The sequence below is a fragment of the Myotis daubentonii genome, chromosome 11 (assembly GCF_963259705.1).
Source record: "Myotis daubentonii chromosome 11, mMyoDau2.1, whole genome shotgun sequence".
In the NCBI taxonomy this organism is placed as follows: domain Eukaryota; kingdom Metazoa; phylum Chordata; class Mammalia; order Chiroptera; family Vespertilionidae; genus Myotis; species Myotis daubentonii.
In genome coordinates, this window is record NC_081850.1 from 60138473 (window position 1) to 60156038 (window position 17566).

The window sequence follows — 17566 nt, forward strand, 5'->3', positions numbered from 1 at the left end:
TATATATATATATATATATATATATATATATATATATACACACACATATATATATATAATGATACTGTGAGCATATTCACGCGCTAAGATTTGGGCAAGAAGAGTCCCTGCCCTGATCCTCACTCTGGTGGTTCCTCCATGGAATGAAAAAGTGAAGGAGCCAAGGATTGCACCCACTCAGAGTTCGCATTCCTCTGCGTAGAATTCCCTGCTGAACCAACCCAAAGCTTGCTTCCAGAACACATGCAGGCCTCTTTCCCAGGTCCATCCTGAAGACAGAATGCTCTACAGGTGTATACACCTCCATACTTTAGGGGCAGGAGTTTGTGAGGAGTGTGGCTTAGTAATGCAGACTGGGGAGTCCACATGCATGCATACCAGGGCCCTTCTGGCAAAGGTGAAGTTAGAAGTAAATGGAGACAGACCAAGGGGCTTGGGGGAAGAACAGGCTAATCTAGTTTATTCTTACCTGTTTAGACAATTTAAAATGTCAGGGTTGGCCTCCATTTGTACTCTTGCTTCAGGCCCTACAGTGTTGGGTAGTCTAGGATGTGTGTGTGCCCTGCAACTGAGTGATTTTTAAAAGATGGATGTTTGCTTATAATAAAGCAGTTTTTACCCATCCTTGTACCCCTCCTTCAACTGGATTGGCTAACCAGATTAAAGCATACTGACTAGAAGGCTCACTGCAGACTCCCCCCTAGTATCTTGGAGAAGTAAGTTGTATGTTTACCTCTAGTGAATTGTTTATTCCCAAATCTGTTTATGCCAGTAGCAGTCATTGCTGTAATTATGTTAAATATTACATAATCCAATGAAATATGAGTATGAAAAATTATTTATGAAGAAAGTTGGGGAAACTTTAGAGATGAAGACCTAAGACCAAGTTAGTGTCAAGTCAGGTGTTCAATAGAATTGTAAATGATAGGGAGGACTGTAAAAAAGAAAACTAAGACTCTCAGTTCAGATTCTTTCCCTTGTATTTTTAAGTTCCAGGTCCACTTTAAAGAAACACACTAAAAATTATAGATGATACATTATGTCTGTGATTTACATAAGAAAAAACAGAAACTCCAATCAGTTAACCCATGCTTAAAAAGACCTTAGCTCAAATCAAAATATTGGCCAGTGTAAACTCTCTGCTTTAACTTATCTTTTTTAGATTTACATGGAACAAATACCTTAAAAGGTATTTACTTGTAAGAACCTAATGATTATCCCCCCCCGCACCCCCCCCCCCACACTTTTTTTAATGTGAAAGCTAGAAGGGATCTTATCTTTTTTTAAATATATTTTTATTAATTTCAGAGAGGAAGGGAGAGGGAGATAGGGACAGAAACATCAGTGATGAGAATCATTGATTGGCTACCTCCCACACACCCCCCCCACCCCCACCCCCACTGCGTTGATGCTCAACCACTGAGCAACACTAGCTGGGCTATTTTCATACTAATTTTTATTATACAATTTTCAAACATACAGAAAAGGAGAGGCTATTAATGAATAACTTTATGCTCGTCACCTAGATTTATCAGTTGTTAAAGTTTGCTATCCTTTAAAGTATCTAAAAATGACATGGTAAGTATTGCAATATGCATCAATGATTATTTTTTAATCACAGCCACACTGTTAACATTCTTAGTAAAATTAACAGCAATCCTAATATCATCTAATGACTGAGTATATGTTAAAATTTCAGTTGTCTCAAAATTGTGTGTTTTTTTATGGTGGCTTTCAACAAATTAGGATCCAGACAAGGTCCACACATTGCATTTGGTTATATGACTCTTAAATCTCTGATTTTGTAGTAGTTCCGTCCCCCTTGTTAAATGCTTGTCACTTCTCTATACCGGACATTAAATCTAGAGTTTTATTAAATGTAGATTCAATTTTTAAACAAGAATCCTTTACAGGTGATGTTGTGTATTTTCTGTTGCATTGCATTAGGACTTAGATAATGTCTGGTTGTCCCAGATTTAATGGTAAGATTAATCAGTGGGTTCAGGTGGTGGCAGCCTAATTCATCTACTAAAAAGTTGCTCATCAACATTTCTCCTTAATTTTAGCACCTATTGGTGAGTGTTGTCCTTTGTATTATTTCATTGGAGTAACAAACTGGTGTTTGTTCAATCATTATTTATCAGATGTGATTTTCATTAGCATTTTGGTTATACTGAAATGCAATTCATACAAGAAAGGGCTGAAACTGGTTTGGCTCAGTGGATAGAGCGTCGGCCTGCGGACTGAAAGGTCCCAGGTTCGATTCCGGTCAAGGGCATGTACCTGGGTTGCGGGCACATCCCCAGTTGGGGATGTGCAGGAGGCGGCTGATCGATGTTTCTGACTATCTCTCTCCCTTTCTCTCTGTAAAAAATCAATAAAATGTATTTTTTTTAAAAAAGGCAGGATAAATACTTATTTTTTCCTTTATCAAGTTTCAGGATAATGAGTTGGTGGCCTGGAATCTTTCAAATATGACTAATGAGTTTCAGTTTAAAAAAATCATTATGAAGCAAAATTTTTTATATATTTAATGTGTTTCAGTCAATACCAGTTACTCATTTGGATGCTCAAAATTTCCCATTTTAGGTCCCTAAAGTTAACACCTGTGTCCGGTGGTCCCATTAGTGTGATAACTTCCTTCTTCTGGATGTTACCTACATTTTTTATTAACCTACCAACAAGAAGCTCTAGGAATATAGAAAAACTAGTTCTAAGCAATGAGGACTTCTCCAGAATAAGCTTGTACGTACACAAATTTCCTGGAAGGAAAAACAAACCGCTGGTCATAACCCTGGGAAATAGGAAAAAGATTTTTCATTTTTTATACTCTTCCAAAAGTCGGTTTAGAAGACAAATATATGAGGGGAGTATTTTCAGTTTTTACTATAAGCTGATAATTTTTGTAGAAATTACTACCATTTAATGCGTTATAGTTTCCAAAGTTCACGTCAAAGTTGATTGACAGCTGGTCTTTTGGATTAATTACACTCTTAGAAGGTAGAGAGCCGGTTCCGGAACCGTAGAAGGTAGAGAGCCGGTTCCGGAACCGCGTGCGTGTCCATCCCAGGCCGAACCGGGCCCACCAGCCGCGGGAGCGTGGGAGCGTGGGTGCCGCGCGTGCCCTTCAACCTCCTGAGCAACGAAAACGCAGCTGCGGGTTCCCACGCACCCAGCGCACCTGAGGGCACCAATCCGGTCAGGCGTTATCCTGAAAAGTATTCGTCGTTACCTGGAACTCGCATTGAACTGGCAGCCTGTGTTTTCATCTGCAAACAGCTCGGCAGGTGCCTCTCCGATTCTCGGTCCGCTCCCTAAAGGCGCGGGCCGCTCGGGCTCAGCCCTGCCCGCTGCGGGGAGGGGTCGGGGGCGCAGGGGGGAGGCCCTGCAGGAGCCGCGGACGCGCCGAGGCGGGCGGGGAAGGCGGGAAGGCCTCCGACACCCACCGGCGCGCGCCCGCCGCCCCGCACTTGACGGCCCCTTTTGCAGCGGTTGCCGTGAGTGCCGTAAAGCAGAGTTACCGTCGCCGTCGGTGTGGTAAGAGACGGGAGGCTCTGCGGTCGCCGGGGATGGGCGGGTGTTTCAGGCAGGTGACGCCTGGGGCTCGGGTGTCCTCGCAGGGCGTCCCCCGGCGGTCGGGGCGGGCCCCGGGGTGAGCGCGCTCCGGGAGGGAGCCCCTCGGGGTCGGTCCCCGAGCGCCCCGTGGCGGACGTCCCCTCGGGCGGTCCTGCCCACGCTCCGGGGCGTGTCAGCAAGTAAAATCCTCGGAGTGGGACGGGTTCCGTCGTGGGGGGCGACCCAGACCCTTGGAGGACCCGGTGGGGGAGTGGTGTTGGAGCGGGTATGGGGGTGGGCGGGAGACCTGGCGGCGGGCGGGGGAGCCGGGCGGGCGTGGGCCGGCGTGTGCCCCGGCGCGGAGGTGCGGGGGCCCGGTGGGCGCCCTGCCTGTCAGGGCAGTGGCCCGGGCGTGGGCCTCAGCGGAGGGACCGCGGTGCCCCGGGGTGGGGGTGCCCCCGTGGGCCGCGCAGCTCCTACAGCTTTACCGGGAGGCGTCATTTGGTCAACTACCCCCTCTCTCTCCTGATGCTTCCCCCTGGGTTCAGCTTTTCGTTCATTTGGAGGGTGTTTACGGAAGCACCCCCTTTCTGTGCTCCATACCGGGTGGACGCTGCTCGCCTTGCTACATGAAGTTTCCCGGCTCGGACGTCTCGCTTTTGTGCGCGGCATCGGTCGGGGCGGAGGGAAGACCCGGCCCGTGTGGAGGTGACCGCGGGGAGCGTTGGCTGGGCGTCTGGAGAACTGGGCGCGGATGTCATCGCCATCGTCAGTTTCTCCAGGAACAGGAGAGCTCATTGCTCGTTGAGCCTCCGGTTCCGCAGATGTAAAAAGAGAGGCGAGATGACAGCAGGTTCTTCCTGCTTTCTACAGCCTTTTTCGCGTCTTGACACAGAGTAAAATTGCCGAGGCGGGGTGTGTGTGTGTGTGTTCGGAGGTGGCCCGTCGGGCTGTGGCTACCCCAGGCCCGAGGACCGAGGGGATGGACGGCTCTGACACCCGTGGCCCATGACAGATCCCGCCGGGGAACGGACCCGCCCGCTCCTCCTCCACCGCCCAGTCCCGGTTCGCGCGCTGGTTCCAGGCAGCGCCCACGTCCTCTGAGAATAGTTCTGTGCGGGAAGACACCATATTTATCTGACCCTCCTGTTGGCATTGGGACTCGTAGCTGCTTGGGCCACTTTCGCTCATAGCCATGCTTCTGTTGAAAACTCGCGCTCACCTCTAAACCCTTAGAAGACAGGAACTGTGTGGCATTTATCATTTTACCTGCCGTGCTTAACAGTTCTTTGGCGTCTGGGCCTGTTACGATAGAGAGTAAATATTTATTCCCTGCAAGGTGGGAGTCGGGCTTTAGAGCTGGAAGAGGTCACTCCTGATTGGGCAGAGCGTGGAAGATGTCACAAAAGAAGGGGCATTTGAAAGGAGCTCCGAGCAGAGGTGTGGAACTGGTTTTGTGGAAACGGACGGGAGCGTTTCAGACCAGAGGGAATAAAAAGCACGGAGGCTGGCAGGTGTGGGATGTGCTCCAGGAATACGGGGGCCAAACCTGGAGAGTGTGAGGAGGGAGAAAGCCTAGAAAACTCGCCTGTGTTCAGTCAGGTTGCGAATACCCTTGGACGCCATTGTATGGAATTCGCACTTTATTTGTAGGTAGTAGAGAACCAGCGAAAAGTTTTTGAGTATCTTATTTTTTTAAGTGTCACATTATTCGTTTTAAAGGAGTAACGCCATTCCTAATGTAGAGATAGTGCTAGCAAAACGGAATGTTTTGACAGGCTAGTACTCCTTTTTTTGCAATTGAATTGCCCTGGCATTTGTAGAAAATAATGAAGTGTAGTTAATTGGATATCATCTTGACAATAAAAATGCAGTTAAGTGATGATGTGTTTTGGAGGCTTATTTCATGTAAGAATTAATTTAGATTAGAGATGTGTCCAAAGAGAGAACAAGATATTAATTTGAACTTTATGTTTGTGTAGTGGTTTATATGGGCCTTTTATGCTTTCTTTCCCAGTTATTAATTCAGGTGTAGAAGAGGCTGAGCTCTGGCACAGTCTGAATGCCTCTTTAGATTTCATTAGGAATTGGTATACATTGATGCACGATTTATACACGTACAAGAAGCTGAGCTGAAATCTTGAAAATGAAGGATATTATCTTGTGAGCTGCCTTTATCAGAGTTTATTGTTTTATTTTAGCAGATTTTCGCTGACAACAAAATTTAATATCATCACTGTTATTTTATGTTGCTTGTTTTCCAAGTTTTAGGAGATAGAAAATGATCATGATATATTCAGTTATCTTTGCTTAATATACAGGGGGGAGGGCAAAAGTGAGTTTACAGTTTGTGTAGAAAATAATACAGTAATTAAAACTTATAATACAAGAATAAACTCAAAGTTTTGTGTACTCACAGGGGTAAACCTACTTTTGCCCCACATGTGAATTATCTGTAACTCTAGTGGATTATTCATGTCACTGTTGATGTAATTTCTCTCTAGTGGTTTATTGGCCTAATATAATTTCTTAGAGTATCTGCTTTATATAGGCTTCAGCTCTGGAAGCTCATTTGGCTTGTTTTAAGACCCCAAACCAATACTTCTGATTTAAGTTGGCAAAGTAAAGTCATTTGTGCCCTCTGCTATCTGGAATTACTTTGAAAAAGCAAGGCGAATAAAGATAACGATCACAGTTTGAATGAAACTAGGAATCCTGTCTCCTCAAATCAAAATATTTAAGAAGTGGTTGTCAGATGTAAGCAGGAAGAAATTAAAAGAGGACATTGGTAGAAGAGCCTCAGGTAGAGCTGGCCGAAGGAGGAGAGAGATCTGTTTGCAGTGGAGTCAGGATGCGTAGGAAGGCAGTGGGAGCTTCCTTGTATTGTTTGGCATCTGAACCAGCAAGAAAGGAAGAGCCCAAGAGACAGCAAGCAGATACACTGTCTTTGAAGGCAGCGCTTTCTTGGTGAGGCAAGAAGTTATGGCTAAACACCTTTTTCATAGTTATTCTCACACATGTACTCTGTCTCTCCCACACATAAACATGCACAAAACGCTCTGTCATAAAGAGCTTTCTTGTGTTCCAGAGAGACTATCCTCTGGATCAGAACACAGCTTGTTTCTTCCTTCCACAATCTTGGAAGTAACTGACCAGGAAGGAGCTCACATCACTCAAAGAGAAGTACTAATTAAAGAAATGGGCACAGTGTCTATACAAAAATATTATAAGAAGAAAGGAGAAAAGAAAAGTGACAAAGGCCCCATGAAAAAACTGTATTGGCCTAACAAATTTAATGAAACAACTACTTTTTAAAAATAAGAAACAAAATTAATTGGCCCAAGAGCTAGGAAGAAGTAGTAAGAAAACAGTATATGGGAATTATGATCTGGTAGAGCTCACGAAAGGACATGAAAGCCCGGCCAGTGTGGATCAGTGGTTGTGCATTGACCCAGGCACCAGTATTCTCAGGGCACATGCCAGGGTTGCTGGCTCCATCCCCAGTAGGAGGCTTGCAGGAAGCAGCTGATCGATGTTGATGTTTCTATCTTTCCCTTTTCTTTCCTCTCTCTCTAAAAATCAATAAAAACATATAAAAAAGAAATGGAAATAGCAAAAGGGAAAGAAAAAGAAAATCAGAAGTAAAAGGGCACATTGGAAACAAAAAGAATTAACTCAGTAAAGGACATGATAACAGGCTTTTGAAAGTTGAACAAAGTGAAATGGGAATGAAAGGAGATGAAACAAGTGCTTACTTGTAGTTCTGGAAATAGAGAATTAAACATTGGAACAGAAACATATTTAAACATAACTTAAGAAAACTTTGCACAAACAAGAAATCGGTTCTACAGACTGTAGGGCACACAGTGAGGAAAAACTAATAGAACAGTCATCAACATCTGTACATATTAGTTTTTTAAAAATTGAATTTCAGCCCTAGCTGGTTTGGCTCACTGGATAGAGCGTCGGCCTGGGGACTGAAGGGCCCCAGGTTTGATTCCGGTCAAGGGCATGTACCTTGGTTGCAGGTACATCCCCAGTAGGGGGTGTGCAGGAAACAGCTGATCGATGCTTCTCTCATCGATGTTTCTAACTCTCTATCCCTCTCCCTTCCTCTCTGTAAAAAATCAATAAAATATATTTAAAGAAAAAATTGAATTTCAAAGTTAAGGAATGCATTCTTTGCTCATCCTATTAAAATGATTAACTTACATATACGAGAGTGCTGGGGGAAGGCAGATATTGTCGGGAATATTTAGCATAACAGGAGAATGATATAAAGCTTATAAGTCATCAGGGTAAAGATATTGTAACTTCAAAACAAACTGTCAATTGACAATTGTTTTTGAACAATGCAAGAATTCAGGGTAAATAATATCCATAAGTTCTTTTTGATGAACTGTGGGAAGATGAATATCAGCCATCCAGTAAATGAACAGAGATCATACAGCAAAAGGGCAGGGAACATAGTAACTAACAATAAGGCCAAAATAATGGTGAGATTTGTAGTTATCCTATATAATAAAGCGGTAATATGCAAAATAACCCTCACACCCTCACAAGATGGCTGCTACAACCAGGCTGGTGGGGTTAGTGAGGGATGACAAAATGACTGAACAAGTAGGCTGGCTGCATGGGGTGACCAGGCCGGCAGGGGGGTTAGTAAGGGACGACCAAACGACTGAACAGCAGGCTGCGTGGGGCGACCAGGCCAGAGGAGGGGCCGTGAGGGGCAACCAGGCTGGCGGGGGGGGGGGGGGTGGCAGTTGGGGGCGACCAAGTCGGCGGGGGGGGGGCGGGTAGTAAGAGGCGACCAGGCCAGCGGAGGGGCCGTGAGGGGCAACCAGGCTGGCAGGGGTAGGGCAGTTGGGGGCAACCAGGCAGGTAGGCAGGTGAGCAATTAGGAGCCAGCAGTCACAGGATTATGAAAGGGATATCCGACTGCCGGTTTAGGCCCAATCCCTGGCAGTCAGACATTCCCCAAGGGGTCCTGGATTGGAGAGGGTACAGGCTGGGCTGAGGGGATACCCCCCCCCCCCCCGCCACATGAATTTCGTGCATCTGGCCTCTAGTAGAATATAATAGAACTGTAACAAGGTAAAAATAACTAATAAAAGTCAGGATTGAAAGAGAAGGTAGAAGGTAGTTTAAATTTGCTGTTTCCTCTTATTTTTAGCTAGAGAACAAAAACCATAAAGTTTAGACATAAAGTAATAGAGGTGTTAGTATATTTAAAGGAATAAGATAAACCTTTGAAGAACTAAATATATTTAACCAAAATCAAACAGTGGAGAAGTGGTAAGAAGAAGTAGAATGATATTAAATTTCTTGTCCTAAAGAAACAATCAGATGGGTCTAAAGATAAAAGAACAAAAATTTTTCTCATGGCCTTTACACTTGCAAAAACTGAAAACATACATGGGATTTTTGTAAAAACTGATCACATCCTACCTAGATGACAAAAAACAACAAAGAACTATCCTACAGATGATGTTCCTTGGCCAAAACTTCCTTGATTTCTTCTCCCTGTGGCAGTGGTTCTCAGCATGGTCAGCAGCAGCAGCAGCAGTATCTAGAACTTGTCAGAAATGTAAATTGAGGTCCCACACCAGATCTACTGAGTCAGAAACGGTGGGGGAGAAGCCCCTAATCTCTGTTGGTCAGTTTTTATACATATCTTGTTTATGGTTTTTGTTATTTGCAATTGTAAAGAATGTCATGATAAACATTTTTGTTCTTTCATGTTTTATCTCAGAACCGATTATTTCTTCAGGATAGGAAATTACCAAATCAAAGACTGTTCTGTAGAGCTTTAGAGAACTTTTTCTTAAGTTGTTGGTTATTAGAGGTGAAAAATTAAAAACAGATTTTTGTCTCCTCTTTAGAAATATCTTTTTGTTCATGAAAAACAAGATTATCTTCTCATCCAAAAAGATGAAACCAACTGGGTTACTTTCAAAAAACCAAGTGAGCACCACAGACTGATGAATAGAATCAATAAGAACGTGATTTTGGCCCTTTTAACTTTGACAAGTTCTGCGTTTCTATTATTTCAGTTGTACTACTACAAGCACTATTTATCAGCAAAGGTAATTTTTTTCTCTTTTCTCATCATTAGGCGTCATTCTAGCTGTATGTTTTCCTAAATACTTCCCTTGTACAGCACATAAATTGATCACAGTTTTTCAAATCTTTGCAGAAATATTTCTTACTGCAATTTCCATCTTTGTGGGTGTAGCAAGCAACTCAAAATTGCAATTAAATGTTATTCTAACAACACACTAAAAGTCAAAGGTGCCAGGCTTTAGTGATGTTTAATCTATTGGAGTTTTCTGATGTAGTTATACAAAAATTCTTATTCTTTTAAACAGATTGCCTCTCATGGAAAAGAAATCAATGATAAATAAGTTTGATAGAACATCTCTGTTGAAAATAGATTGTAGAAACAAGACCCGAAACACAGAGCAGTTAGACTGCAGTGGTTCTCAACCTTCCTAATGCTGCGACCCTTTAATACAGTTCCTCGTATGTTGTTGTGACCCCCAATTTCATTGTTACAAATTGAACATAATTAAAGCATAGTGATTAATCACAACAACAATATGTAATTATATATGTGTTTTCCGATGGTCTTAGGCGACCCCTATGAAAGGGTCATTCGACCCCCCCCCCCCAAGGGGTTGCGACCCATAGGTTGAGAACCTCTGAGTTAGAGGGTGATTCTAGTAATTTACATGAGGTGCTGATGGCTTGGAGTAGAGTGTTAGTGGTGGAGAAGTGGAAAGAAGAGCTATCAGGACTTGTTGGTGGGCTAGGTGTAGGATATGAAAGGCAGAAAAGATTGGGGAACTATAGTATTTTGGGTCTAGATAATTGGAAAGTAGAAGTTGTTTACTGAGATGGGAAAGAGTAGGAGAAACTGAGGAATAGTGATGATCAGGAGGGGGGTTTTTTGCACACATAAAGCTTGAGTTGCCTATTTGACATCCAAGTGAATAGACAATGGGTATATAAGTTTGGATTTCAAAGAACTAGTCTAGCTGGGAATATTAATTGGGAGATGGTATTTAAAGCCATGGGAGTAGACGGGTTACCAAGGAAGTGAACGTAGAGTGAACGAGAGAGGAAAGTTTCATGGTCTGAGCTTTGGTAGCCTCCAGCATGTCAGGAAGGTGGTAAGAACAGGAAATGAGGCTCAGAAGGAGTCGCCAGAGAGAAATAGCAGGGAGACCAAACGTATGGGGATCCTGAGGGCCACGTTAATGCGATGTTTAAGAGAGGCAGAGCGAACAGCAATTCTTGACAGATCAAATCAGACAAGTCCGGAGTGAATTTAAGCTCAAGTGAATTCGTGGAAGGAGAGCAATTAGAGGCAATGAAAACACACAGCCATTCAGAGTTTTGCTATAAAGGACAGAAATTGTTAGTTGGGAAAAGAGAAGTCAAGAGGGTTTTTAAAAAATTATTTTAAGAAAGCGGGGATAATATCCTGCTTTTATTTTTATTTATTTTTTTAAAATATATTTTATTGATTTTTTACAGAGAGGAAGGGGAAAGGATAGAGAGTTAGAAATATTGATGAGAGAGAAATATCGATCAGCTGCCTCCTGCACACTCCCTACTGGGGATGTGCCTGCAACCAAGGTACATGTCCTTGACCGGAATTGAGCCTGGGACCCTTGAGTCCACAGGCCGACACTCTATCCACTGAGCCAAACCGGTTAGGGCAGTGATGGTGAACCTATGACACGCGTGTCAGAGGTGACATGCAAACTCATTTTTTTTGGTTGATTTTTCTTTGTTAAATTGCATTTAAATATATAAAATAAATATCAAAAATGTAAGTCTTTGTTTTACTATGGTTTCAAATATAAAAAAATTTCTATATGTGACACGGCACCAGAATTAAGTTAGGGTTTTTCAAAATGCTGACATGCCGAGCTCAAAAGGTTCGCCATCACTGGGTTAGGGCAATATCCTATTTTTATACTGATGGGAATTACAGAGCTGCCTTTTTGTTGTTGTTTTCTCAAATATCCCTTGCTATTAAAATGTTACTGTCTAAATTTCTGAGCTTGTGAGGGGAGACCAGTTCTGACCCTGCTTTAATTACTCAGTATATCCCTCCTTCCTTTCTTCCCTCCTTCCCTCCGTTTAACAAACTTTTATTGAGCGTTTACTAATTACCAGGCACCATGATAGACATGGCAATGCAAAGGTGAATTGGATTTCCTCCCTGCTCTTGAGTTAGTTTGTGGTTTAAGGTGAGATGAGTCTTTTTAGAAACTTGGAGCACATTTCACTTTTAGGGTGAGACTATTCTAATTGTTCTTCAATATCCTCCCTTTTATACCTTGTAGAGAAAGAACACATTCAAGACATAAGAAACCTCTTGGATCTTCTTTGAGCTTGAAACAGTTTCCCCCTTGTCTCTAGACATTAGACATTCTTTTTCCTGTTACTTTCCAAGTATTTTGGGGCTTATCTGATGAAAACTGAATCTTTAGGCCTGAGTATTTTAAAAAACATTTTTTTTAAAACCTCAACATTTGCCCAGCCAGCTTGGCTCAGTGGTTGAGCATTGACCTATGAACCAGGAGGTCATGGTTCGATTCCTGGTCAGGGCACATTCCTGAGTTGTTGGCTCCATCCCCAGTAGGGAGCGTGCAGGAGGCAGCCGATCAATGATTCTCTCTCATCATTAATGTTTCTCTCTCTCTCTCTCTCTCTCTCTCTCTCTCTTCCTCTTCCTCTCTGAAATCAATAAAAATATATTTAAAAAAATGAAAACCAACCTCAACATTTGAAATTATGATGTATGTTAGGAAAAGTATGGGCATTGGAGCTGCGAAAAAGAAACAATGCCTACTGTGCAGGATTATTATGTGGGATAGATGAGAGTACATTATTCATGTATGGAAGTGTCAAACACGTACACTTAGGAGCTGCTCATAAATATTATTATACTTTCTTACCATTTTGCCAAGGTGTCCTAACACTAATTGTGTGGAGATAAGCTGAACTTAGGGATGTAGAGCAAAATGGAAAAACCCTAATCCCCCAAAAGAGATTTAGAATAGCAAAGAGTTTGCTGTTTATTGATGGAAATTAATTAGTTTGGAGATGTTGGCCATGTATATTTTATTGTTTAACAACTTAATTAGCTTATTGCAATCTGTCATTGTTTTCTGTCTTGGATAGATGTGTAATTGTAGAATTCTTAGCACATAACTCTATGAAAATAGATATTTGCTGAATGCTTATTAATGACTAGAGCCCAATGCATGAAATTTGTGCAAGAGTAGGCCTTCCTTCCCCTGACTGCCGACACCAGCTTCCCTCTGGCACCCGGGACCCAGGCTTCCCTCTGGCTGCTGGCAGGCTCCCGGGACCCGAGCTTCCCTCGCAGCCCCGGCTTCGTCTGGAAGGTCCTCCGGTCTAATTAGCATATTACACTTTTATTATTATAGACTATGAACCAGTTACGCAGTTTGAATCTCTTGCCTCCCCTAAATGTAATGTTTCTTGCTGGTTACTGAACTTACCAAAATGTTCTTTTGTTATCTTCGTAGAATGGAGCTGGTTTATCAAAATCCAAAGGAAGCCGAATTGGATTTGATAGCATACAGTGGGTATGTACAATAAGCAAGAAATTCCTTAACTGCAATGTTCATTTTAGTTTATTCGTGTATATACTCAATAAGTATTTGCTGAATGATGACAGTGATAATAGCTACCTTGGTGAGGAGTGGGGGTAGGTGGTCAAGGGGAAGGGGCAGGCCCTATGCCAAGTGCTTTATATGCAGTATCTCATTTAGTCCTCATGGAAACTCTAACAAGTCACTGAGAGAGAGTCAGGTTAGGTTGTTAGTAAGTGACTGAGTCCAGATTCTGTTTGCCTCCCAAACCCTCATTTACTGAGCTATAGTGCTTCCCCAAATGAATAAATATGTTATTAAGAATTGAACTATAGCCGAAACCGGTTTGGCTCAGTGGATAGAGCGTCAGCCTGCGGACTGAAAGGTCCCAGGTTCGATTCCGGTCAAGGGCATGTACTTGGGTTGCGGGCACATCCCCAGTAGGAGATGTGCAGGAGGCAGCTGATCGATATTTCTCTCATCGATGTTTCTAACTCTCTATCTCTCTCCCTTCCTCTCTGTAAAAAATCAATAAAATATATTTTTTTTTAAAAAGAATTGAACTATAAAAAGAAAAACATTTCCCTCACTAAATATTTGTAAATTAAAGAAAAAAAAAGAATTTAACTATAAAATAATGATTAGGAATAAAAACCTATTCAACATGTTTCCTTTGTAAGATAAGGGAAACTAGCAATATTACAATATATCCCTGTTTTGGTTTATTAATTTCAGAGCCTACACATTTATAAAACATAGTTGCTTATCCTTTCTTTATTTTTCTAAACTTAGAATGAAAAACAATGCTAGATTACTAGTACAAAATTAAATTTATCCTGTTAGTATACATTTTGGATATGACCAGATACTTCTCAGTTTTTGGCTTCTGTTTAACCAGAAACATGAAAAGCTGTAGCTTAGAAGTAGGCTTTCAAGTCACCAGCAGCAATAAAGTATTAGTGATAATTTTAGGTCATTGGTGGCACCAATTGGATTTGAGCTGTTTCAAGGGTAAAGTCTGAGATATTCTATTATTAGGTTCCTCAACTATCAAATCTAGAAGTATCAGTGTGAACTTTCAAACATTAAAAACAATACTTCAATTACAGTTCACATTCAATATTATATTAGTTTCATGTGTACAGCCTAGTGGTTAGATAGTGATATAACTTACAGAGTGACCCCCCTGTAAGTGTAGCACCCACCTGACACCATAGGTAGATATTTCAATGTGAACTTTCAGTTATTGAACACAGCAGATGTTTTGCTCTGTGTACTTAGGCTAGTCTGAGGGAAAGGGAAGTATGGTACACTTGGAGTGCATGCTCCCCAGTCACAGTTGTAAAGACTCTAGCAGAGGAAATAAAAAGGGGCATTTTGTGCATTCCATCTAGCCCTACTCTACCTCATCCCACCTTGAGAAAAACACATATATAATATACTTGGACCAGGTTTATTGTCCTGTGAGTGAAATAATGTGTTGAAATTTGAAATTCTGTATTTAGCAGCTGGGAAATATACCCATCTGAAGATAATGGGGATTCTCTATCATAAATTTTAACATTCTAAAGTATGATGATACTTTGGTTATATATACTTTCCAGGTTTGCCATTTATTAAGAGTCCTCATATGTAAATTGAAAGAGCATGTTCAGAAAATGTTTTAAAGCTGAAATAGCATCAGTGAGATAGAAGCTTTTACTCTGTCCGAATTAACCAATAACATTTCCGAAACCTTTGGTATATAAAGCAGTCAGCAGGGGTGCAGATTCACTGATGTATTTTTTAATGGGATTTGTGAATCATTTAAAGATTAACATAACAGGAAAAAGTAGGGCAGCCCCATCCTTTACATTCAGGGAATGATTCTTGAGGTGGAAGAAAATAATGGATTTTTTAATAAAAGGTTTACTTCAAGGTACATGAACAAAAACCTAGAGAGCAGCTCACAGTACTAAAAATCACTCTTTATAATAGTTGCAAAATCACAGGGAAAGAAGTGCTGAAATACTTTTATTCTAATATTTTAGAAGGAATAAAAGGTACTTATTGAAATCTGATCAATAAGTATAATACTGAGCCCTTATAAAATTCTAGAATGAATTATTAGGACCTAGCCTTTCACTAAGAACAAGTCCACTCAGGTTCTGATAAAATTATATACACTGGAAGGTGAATAGGCAGGCTATCCTAGTGTCCTGTTTTCAACAAGACATTTTTCTTTCTTGTAAACAAACTGAATACTGAAGGCCAGATGATGATAGTCATGTTGATTTAGAATTAATTGGATTTAGAGTCCATTGGACATCTGTTTCCAAGGAGCATTGGTGATTTCATTGATAGCAACCTGGAAGTTGGATTTTGAAGGTTAATCTCTCTTTGATCCTGCTCTAATCTACATTTATATTAATAATCGTAATGAAGCCATATATGTGTTCATCATGTTGGTATTTAACACCAAGCTGAAAGAGATTCATTCAACAAACATTTATTAAGCACTTTATTTGTACTAGTGTCTGTCATCTCATCATCTTTCTTTCAAAACCATTTTTTTCTCTTTTATTCTCCTAGTGTAAAGCACAAAAAGCAAGAACCAAAAAGAAAAAAAAAATCAGACTATCAACATTTAAAACTTCTTATCAAAAGACAGCATTAAGAAAATGAATAGATGTGCCAAAGACTAGAAAATATTTGCAAAACATATTGGACAAAAAACTAGTATCAATGATAAATAAAGAACTTCTACAACTCAATAATAGATTTTTGGTTCATACCTTTTATCAAATTAAGGAAGTGTTCTATTCCTGATTTGCTGAGAGTTCTTAATTGTTAATAGGTATTGAATTTTGTCAAATACTTTTTCTGTATTAAAATTCTTATAGATTTTTCTCCCTTTATTCTGTTGATATGATGAGTTTCATTAATTGATTTTCAAATGCTGCCTTTTTTTCCTGGCATAAATTCTACTTGATCATGATATTTACTCTTTTTTTTTTCTCATCTTTTTTAAAAAAACGACTGGAATTGATTTTCAATATCTTGTTAAGTATTTTTGTATCTATGTTCATGAAGGCTGGTGGTCTATAATTTTCTTTCTTTTTTGAAGGGCAAACATTTCTTTGAGATCATAATTGCTTGCACTGAAGTAAGCTTTTAAGCCAGGGGTCCTCAAACTACGGCCTGCAGGCCACATCCAAATACAAATATTGTATTTGTTCCCGTTTTGTTTTTGTACTTCAAAATAAGATATGTGCAGTGTGCATGGGAATTTGTTCGTAGTTTTTTTTTAAACTATAGTCCGGCCCTCCAACGGTCTGAGGGACAGTAACCTGGCCCCCTGTTTAAAAAGTTTGAGGACCCTGCTTTAAGCTATAATGTACACACCCTTTATTCTATTTATTTTTGCTACTCTTAGGTATTATTTACTCTGAGTATTTACTATTTGCTACTGTTTGCTCCTCTTAAGTATTCAGTGTGATTTAGTCTGTTACTATTCTAATTTTAAAATTCATTTTTTCAGTAGAGGACTGCTTACTACCCAGCACAAAAATGTCTACTAATATTGCAGAATAATTAGAAAGTTGAATTGTATATGGGGATGGTCAAGTTGGCAATATATTTTAATTGAGGTATTTGTTTAGAAAGATTATTAAGCAGTATGCACATACAATTGATTTTTTGTTTTTAAAGGTTGACAGATCTGGTATCTTATCTTCCACTTTTGCTTGAAAAGATTTAGCTAATAATACCAAGAGAAAAATGTGTAAGCTTGAAGTTTCATCGCTGATACCACTTTCTCTATAAAGATTTCCTTATCCTTTTGTTTACAATTAATTAGTAGCTTACTGTTCTGTACCTTATAAAATATTGCATGTATTTTATTTTGCTTTATAAATATCTGTTCATCTTCCTTAATAGACTATAGAAACTGTGTATTATTATTTTAATTAATAAGGATGGTGTCTACTGAGAAAACATTCTATGCATACTTATAAAATCAATGAATACAATTTAATAAGAGATTAGATTATTGTATTGGTTTAGTAGAATTAAGGAGATTCTTTTTCTCTCAAACAGCGTGCAGTTAAAAAGTTTATTATGCTAACATCGAGCCAAAATGTACCCGTGTTCCTTATTGATCCTTTGATTCTGGAATTGATTAATAAAAACTTGGAACAAGTAAAAAATACTTCTCATGGCTCCACTTCAGAATGCAACTTTTTCTGTGTTCCAAGAGACTTTACTGCCTTTGCTCTACAGTATCACCTGTGGAAGAATGAGGTAAGATGATTTGCTTTCGGATAATGGAATGTCTTTACAAAATAATATGATAATACTAGTTTAAAATGTAAAACATTTAAAAAAAATTTTTT

At 40.4% G+C, this 17566-nt stretch overlaps 1 protein-coding gene across 10 annotated transcripts in view; it reads left to right on the top strand.

Annotated features, from left to right (window-relative positions):
- Positions 1-3412: 3412 nt before the first annotated feature.
- The window catches only part of FKTN (fukutin), a 41966-nt gene continuing 27812 nt past the window's right edge, over positions 3413-17566 (top strand). The window contains exons 1-4 of one of the 10 annotated variants that reach the window (XM_059657540.1): positions 3413-3516; positions 9422-9644; positions 13128-13187; positions 17271-17474. In XM_059657540.1, coding sequence (XP_059513523.1) covers positions 9540-9644; positions 13128-13187; positions 17271-17474 — 369 coding nt within the window. In that variant the 5' untranslated portion in view covers positions 3413-3516; positions 9422-9539. Of the gene's footprint in view, positions 3538-3557; positions 3756-7821; positions 7983-8908; positions 9215-9421; positions 9645-13127; positions 13188-17270; positions 17475-17566 lie in introns of those variants that run through there. The other 9 variants (XM_059657538.1, XM_059657539.1, XR_009447688.1 and 6 more) reach the window with 9 other exon arrangements.